General features: G+C 43.4%; 1 protein-coding gene across 1 annotated transcript in view; it reads right to left on the bottom strand.

The window, feature by feature from the left end:
* Positions 1 to 3165: 3165 nt before the first annotated feature.
* SERINC1 (serine incorporator 1) overlaps positions 3166 to 8085 on the bottom strand; it is a 41215-nt gene continuing 36295 nt past the window's right edge. Inside the window, exon 10 of the mRNA XM_075340000.1 lies at positions 3166 to 4459. Coding sequence (XP_075196115.1) covers positions 4321 to 4459 — 139 coding nt within the window. The 3' untranslated portion in view covers positions 3166 to 4320. The remainder of the gene's footprint in view (positions 4460 to 8085) is intronic.

Here is an 8085-nt window from a genome sequence, read left to right as displayed (position 1 = left end):
TTCCAAACTAATCGATAGAGGTTGTAGGATCTGTGTAGGAAGAGGAGACAATTAGGTCAAGAAATATTTGGACAGTGACAAATTTTGGCATTTTAGCTGCTGACTTTTGTACACACTACATCTGATAACGCTGTTTTTACCCCCAAGTGCGAGCCATTGAAAAACTGTAAGCAGCTCACACTGGGCCGAGCGTACCCAAGCACACCGATGCTCGATCAAGAGGTTTGCATACATAAAGCACACAAACTCGTCACAGATTTTTTTATTTTTTTTAACCCCTTCAGCCTTCGGGCACTTTCCGTTTTTGCGTTTTTGTTTTTTGCTCCCCTTCTTCCGAGAGGCGTAACTTTTTTATTTTTCCATCAATCTTGCCATATAAGGGCTTGTTTTTTGCGGGACGAGTTGTACTTTTAAATGAAACCATAAGTTTTACCATATAGTGTACTGGAAAACGGCAAAAAAATTCCAAGTGCGGAAAAATTGCAAAAAAAGTGTGATCGTACAATAGTTTTTGGGATATTTTATTCACTGTGTTCACTATATGGTAAAACTGAGGTATCTATGTGATGCCTCAGGTCAGTGCGAGTTTGTAGACACCAAACATGTATAGGTTTACTTGTATCTAAGGGGTTAAAAAAATTCACAAGTTTGTCCAAAAAACGTGGCGCACGTTTTGCGCCATTTTCCAAAACCCGTAGCGTTCTCATTTTTCAGGATCTGAGGCTCAGTGATGGCTTATTTTTTGCTTCTCGACCTGACGTTTTTAACGGTACCATTTTTGCGCAGATGCTAAGTTTTGATTGCCTGTTATTGCATTTTGCGCAAAATTTGCGGCGACCAAATAACGTAATTTTGGCGTTTGGAATTTTTTTTGCCGCTATGCTGTTTACTGATCAGATTCATTGATTTTATATTTTGATAGATCGGGCATTTCTGAACGTGGCGATACCAAATATGTGTGTATTTTCTATTTTTTTAACCCTTTAATTTTCAATGGGGTGAAAGGGGGGTGATTTGAACTTTTAGGTGTTTTTTATTTTTTTTAATTTTTTTAAAACTTTTATATTTTACTAGTCCCCCTAGGGGGCTATTGCGATCAGCAATCCGATCGCTCTGCACTATCTGCAGATCTCAGCTACAGAGCTGAGAACTGCAGATTTGCTGCTTTACTGTACCCAGTACGTCATGGGTCGTTAAGGGGTTAAAGCCAGTGTTCAGTACGAGCCCCTAACATTACTGTTCAGCTTCACTCATCTCTAGTATTGACCAAAACATATTCAAGATACAGTTATATACTCAATATGGGTTTAAAGGGCAGTCTCCCAGCTTTAATTTGAGGGTATTCGCAACATCCACCCAAGTGAAGAACACTATTTAGGAATTAGATGTTTCAGTATCTAAGTCTACCATAAAGAGAAGACTTAATGAGAGCAAATAGAGTTTACCACAAGGTGCAAACCATTAATAAGTCTTAAAAATTGAAGTCTCATCTCATTTTTAAATTTCATTTCAAAACATTAACTGATTTAGAAATTATCAGCAACATCTCAAAAAAGTAAGGGCAGGGCCACATCTACCATAGTGAGGCATCTCCTCCTCTTTTTACATGTAAATGGCTGCTGGAAAGAGAAGCTACAAGAAGTATGTTGGTCCCATTCTTGTCTGATGTAGGATTCTAGCTGATCCTCCTTGGTTTTGTCTATTAATAAAAGGTCTGGACTGCAGAGGGCCAGTTCATCACCTGAACTCTGCTTCGGGAAAGCCATGCTGTTGTAAAGGATTCACTGTGTGGTTTATAGTCTTGCTGAAATATGCAAGGCCTTTTCTGAAACAGACCTCGTCTGGATAGGAACGCATGTTGTTCTAAAATATCTACACTGCCTCGAAAAAGTATTCATGCCCCGTGAACTTTTTCACATTATAACCACAAACTTAAATGTATTTAATTGGGATTTTATGTGGTATTACCAACAATAAAGGCCGCTTTACATGCTACGATTTATCTGATGATCTCATTAGCGATGTGATATGCCCAGATCGTAGTTACGATTTGCCGAGATCGCACATGGGTCGTTTATTAGCAGTCACACGTAACAATCTCAAAAACGACGCAACATGGTTCAACGATATATTGTTTGACAAAGGCGGTCGTGTGGATGTTGTTCGTCGTTGGCAGGGTGTCAAACGTAGCAATAGGTCTGCTGCGATCCAAATGACGATCAATATTTTGAAAATGAACTACGTGTCAACGATCAACGATTTTCAACCTATTTGAGATCTTTCGGAGTCGCACGTAGGTGTCACATGCAACTATGTAGCTAACGATGACGGAAGTGCGTCACGGAAACCGTGACCCCGAAGACATATCGTTAGATAAATCGTAGCGTGTAAAGCGGCCTTAAGTAGTAAGTATTTGTAAAGTTTAAAAGGAAGTGATACATTGTTTTCAAAAGATTTTAGAAATATAAATTTGAAAATTGTGACATGCATTTGTATTTAGCCCAACTAAGTAAAACATTTTTGGGACCATCTTTTGTTACAAGTACTGCTGCAAGTCATTTGGGGTATGTAGTTAATTGATGTTTGCCAGCCATCCTGTTACTCAGCACTGACATTCTAAGGCTATGTGCCCACAGGAGCTCGCACCTGCGGATAGTTCCTAAGGTATGTCTGCAGGTTTCCCTCAGCAGCTCCCCAGAATCCGCAGCTATCTATAGCTGCGGGATTCCAGCGAAATAGCTGTGGAAAACCTGCAGACATTCAGCGACTTACCTGTGGAAGTCCCGACCTCTATCTCCATAGTAGAGAGCTGGGATTTCCGCAGGTAACTCCGCAGGAATAATTGACATGCAGTTATGTGCGGCTGCGGGACATCCGCGGCATGTTCCGCAGCCGCACATACCGCAGCATGGACACAGTACTCCCCATGTCCCATAGGATAACATGGGGAGTTTCTGTACTTGCTAAAACCTGCGGATTTATCTAGAAAATCCAGATAAATCTGCAGGTTTTCTGCGGCAAAATCCGCAGGTACAGAGTCCCGTGAGCACATAGCTTAAAATGTCAGTACAAAGTAAGGTGTAGACTTCCCAAATGTTTAAACAGTCTATGAACTATCCAGACATCGTTAACTAACATCTCATATAAAGAAAAAGGGTCTGTGCGGCAATAGAGGTCTTTGCTTTATTTAGTAAGACAAGACATAATTCCACAAATAGGAAGAAACTGAAGGAATTGCATTTTAATATCACAATGAAATGAAAGGCTTCCATTTACACAAAAAAAAAAAAAAAAAACAGGAAAAAAATTAAAAAAAAAAACCATGTACATAACTCACACTTACACTATACATCAATTGTCACAAAAGCATCGGAGAGCGGGTGTGCCACTTTACAATACTGACCTGTGTACAAGTGACTGATCATTTTTCACACACAATTTATTGACGGTATATCTGTGCCCAACCAAGCTTTCGACAGAATTACCATCTATGTCACATCTCATCCAGGTCAACTGTAGCTTCTGTGCAAAACACATATCTGTAGCAATTAACACTGGTAACTGCAAGTTTCCTCGGAAATGGAGTAAAGAGGGCACACATTTATATCATTGACCTAAGTGTTCGACATCAGTTTTGGTGACTCTAAAGCACTTATACAAGGGACTAGGCAGACATCTGAGAACACAATGTTATAGCAGTAGTAATAAGGTATCTTGAAACTTTTCGGATGGAATTGTTGTGTAGTATTGGTGGCCAGTTATCTCATCTCGTGCAGGGGACATTGGAGATATCTAGATCATTTCTGTTGAGATGGCTGGCGCTTCCAAAGTAATGTCCTGGCAGTGCAGGATTTGTTATAATGTACTTTATTGCCTCTGCTATACCACAGATGTGTTCAGAAATGTTTCTCTAGGCGCTATATACTGTTAGACTCGTCAAATTTGACAACTTTCCTTTAAAATGAACGCGGAGTCGTTTTTTCCCCACTGTCAGATAGTGACAAGTTCCAATTTGCTTGTACGGCGATGTCTCCTCCATCACCTACTACTGCTGCCTTATGTGCCAAATGATTATTTTACAAATATGTATCACTTCAGATGCAATATCTCACACAATTACACTAAAACATACTGCAGCGAAAATGGGAATGAGATGCCTGTTCTATGGAGTGTAGCTTTAAATAACTAATCTTACAGGCAGACTGCGCCATCATGCAAAGGTAATGGGAAGAGAACATGCAAAACTGGCAAATGTTACTATACAAGCCTAGTGCACCCGGCACATGGTGGCGTACTGCATACTATAGCGAATTTACTTCTCTAGTCAAAGTCACGATTGGTCAGCACCAATGGAGCAACCAGTGTCCAAACATACAGAACAATGCAAACCCAGCTTGACGAAATCTTCACCCAGACTGAAGGCCACTTGCTCGTCATAGTCTCGTAGGTAGAGTCAGGGCTAAGAACACACAAAAAAGAAAATTAAGTCAATAGAGGGTTCTAAATTAGATGCATACAATAAAATTTACAAAGTATATAATATATGCAGCAACGACTGGACTTTCAGAGTTAGGGGTACTTCTCACGTAGCGAGATCACTGCTGAGTCACAGGTTTTGTGAGATACCAGTGACCTCATCAGCGATCTCGCTGTGTGTGACACTAAGCAGTGACCTGGCCCCTGCTGTGAAATCGCTGATCATTACACACTGTTCTGGTTCATTTTTTGCTCGTTGGTCTCCCGCTGTGCAGCACACATCAGCGTGTTTGACGGCGGGAGACCAACGAGCACAGACTCTGTAAGCAGCGTACGCTGGTAACCAGGATAAATATCGGGTAACTAAGCAAAGCGCTTTGCTTGGTCACCCGATATTTACCCTGGTTACCAGCGTACACCGCTTATAGGTGGCCAGCGCTGGCTCCCTGCACACGTAGCCAGGGTAAATATTGTGTACCTAAGCAAAGCGCTTGGCTTAGTAACCCGATGTGTACCCTGGCTACGTATACAGGGAGCCAGCGCTGGCAGCCTGTAAGCAGTGTACACTGGTAACCAGGGTAAATATTGGGTAACCAAGCAAAGCGAAGCTTACCCGATATTTACCCTGGTTACCAAGCGCAACATCGTTACACGAGTCGCTGGTGGCTGGTCACTGGTGAGATCTGCCTGATTGACAGCTCACTAGCGAAGTACCAGCGATCCTAACCAGGTCGTATCGTGGTCGGAATCGCTGGTACGTCGTTTAGTGAGACGGTACCCTAAAGGTGAATTTACACTAAGACAAATGTGAATGATTGTGGTTAAAAGCCCTTATTTCACAGTTATCTTGCGGTGTAAACGGGCTGCTGATGAACCAATGGACAAGTAAAACACATTCATGGGCGTAAAATGATGTTTTTCAGAGTATACTCCCGAGGAAGCCACTCATGGTGGCATAACGCGTGGGGCGTGTGGGCGTTTACACCACCTCTAATTCATGCTACTCTGGTAATTATCAGCAGGCTTTCTTTATTTTGCACCAAATATGACCACAGGATTGTATTTTTGACTATGTATAGTGCAAACCAATGGTTTTTGTTAGCCTGTTCATGCTGTATATACTAATATCTGAGGTCTCATGGTGTATACATGCTGCATCATGGAGGGACTCTCTTTTTTGAGTCTCCTCCTTTTTAATTATGTTTTAAAGTGTGTACAAAAACTCTCACGTTTTGCTTATGATTACTTGGACTCTGTGGTTTTTCTAGATTGGTATTTACTGATCTACTAGGATCAGCACTGGATTGGCTGGGAGAACTTGTCAGTAAAGCTGGTTATATACAAGGTGAACTTCTAAACAAGCGTTCAGCCGGTAGTCATCTCTCACGGCTCCGCCCAACATGAGCGGGTTTTGCCGCCTTTCATCCAGAGTCTACGGTGGACGTTGTATTCAAATTCCAGCAGAGAAAACAAGGTGCTCGCTGAAATCATGGCTGGTGACGTGCTGAACAGGTCTAACTGAAGGATTTCTCTCTATTCCTAACAGGATATTAAAAAGGCAATGGACTGCAAAAATTACATGAAATAAAATAATAGATCACAGGCCCAGCAGCTGAGCTTCCGGACGCCTCCGTCTCTAGCTCCTTCGCTATTCACCTAAGCTCAATTCTCATTAAATTAAATCAGAAATGAACTTGGATTTGTATTCAGAAGACAGGCGTAACTGGAGATGGCTTACGATCTGTAACTCCGACCAGTGGTGGTATATCAGCTCAGAATATATAGTATTCACATAAGATTGGTGATAGTGTTACCTGGTGTATAGGGCTAAGGTGCATCAATATACATGATATTGAATTCACAAGACCATCAGTAGAAAATGCACTGGTAAAGTATTTGGATGCCATCATATGTCGTGGCATACCATGGTCTGATACACAAAGGCGTATTTCTCATATGTCAGCATATGATCTATAGGAATCCCCAGACTTGTGAAATGCCATGACAAGGATTGCATGCTGCCGAATAGGAAGAAGGGAATTTTGTTTACTTACCGTAAATTCCTTTTCTTCTAGCTCCAATTGGGAGACCCAGACAATTGGGTGTATAGCTTCTGCCTCCGGAGGCCACACAAAGTATTACACTTAAAAGTGTAAACCCCTCCCCTCTGCCTATACACCCCCCCGTGCATCACGGGCTCCTCAGTTTTGGTGCAAAAGCAGGAAGGAGGAAACTTATAAATTGGTCTAAGGTAAATTCAATCCGAAGGATGTTCGGAGAACTGAAAAACCATGAACCAAGAACAATTCAACATGAACAACATGTGTACACAAAAGAACAACAGCCCGAAGGGAACAGGGGCGGGTGCTGGGTCTCCCAATTGGAGCTAGAAGAAAAGGAATTTACGGTAAGTAAACAAAATTCCCTTCTTCTTTGTCGCTCCATTGGGAGACCCAGACAATTGGGACGTCCAAAAGCAGTCCCTGGGTGGGTAAAAGAATACCTCGGTAAAAGAGCCGTAAAACGGCCCCTTCCTACAGGTGGGCAACCGCCGCCTGAACGACTCGCCTACCTAGGCTGGCATCTGCCGAAGCGTAGGTATGCACCTGATAGTGTTTCGTGAAAGTGTGCAGACTCGACCAGGTAGCCGCCTGACACACCTGCTGAGCCGTAGCCTGGTGCCGCAATGCCCAGGACGCACCCACGGCTCTGGTAGAATGGGCTTTCAGCCCTGAAGGAACCGGAAGCCCAGAAGAACGGTAGGCTTCAAGAATTGGTTCCTTGATCCACCGAGCCAAGGTTGACTTGGAAGCCTGCGACCCTTTACGCTGGCCAGCGACAAGGACAAAGAGCGCATCCGAGCGGCGCAGGGGCGCCGTACGAGAAATGTAGAGTCTGAGTGCTCTCACAAGATCTAACAAGTGCAAATCCTTTTCACATTGGTGAACTGGATGATGGCAAAAAGAAGGTAAGGAGATATCCTGATTGAGATGAAAAGGGGATACCACCTTAGGAAGAAATTCCGGAACCGGACGCAGGACCACCTTATCCTGGTGAAACACCAGGAAGGGGGCTTTGCATGACAGTGCAGCTAGCTCAGACACTCTCCGAAGTGATGTGACTGCCACTAGGAAGACCACCTTTTGCGAAAGGCGTGAAAGAGAAATATCCCTCATTGGCTCGAAAGGTGGTTTCTGAAGAGCAGTTAGCACCCTGTTCAGATCCCAGGGTTCTAGCGGACGCTTGTAAGGAGGGACTATGTGGCTAACCCCCTGCAGGAACGTGCGTACCTGCGGAAGCCTGGCTAGACGCTTCTGAAAAAACACAGAGAGCGCCGAGACTTGTCCCTTAAGAGAGCCGAGAGACAAACCCTTTTCCATTCCGGATTGAAGGAAGGACAGAAAAGTGGGCAAGGCAAATGGCCAGGGAGTAAAACCCTGATCAGAGCACCAGGATAAGAAGATCCTCCACGTCCTGTGGTAGATCTTGGCGGACGTTGGTTTCCTGGCCTGTCTCATAGTGGCAATGACCTCTTGAGATAACCCTGAAGACGCTAGGATCCAGGACTCAATGGCCACACAGTCAGGTTGAGGGCCGCAGAATTCAGAT

This window comes from Anomaloglossus baeobatrachus, chromosome 3, assembly GCF_048569485.1.
Source record: "Anomaloglossus baeobatrachus isolate aAnoBae1 chromosome 3, aAnoBae1.hap1, whole genome shotgun sequence".
Taxonomy (NCBI): domain Eukaryota; kingdom Metazoa; phylum Chordata; class Amphibia; order Anura; family Aromobatidae; genus Anomaloglossus; species Anomaloglossus baeobatrachus.
Note: the sequence above shows the minus strand (reverse complement) of the source record. Positions and strands in the feature narration are given on the sequence as shown.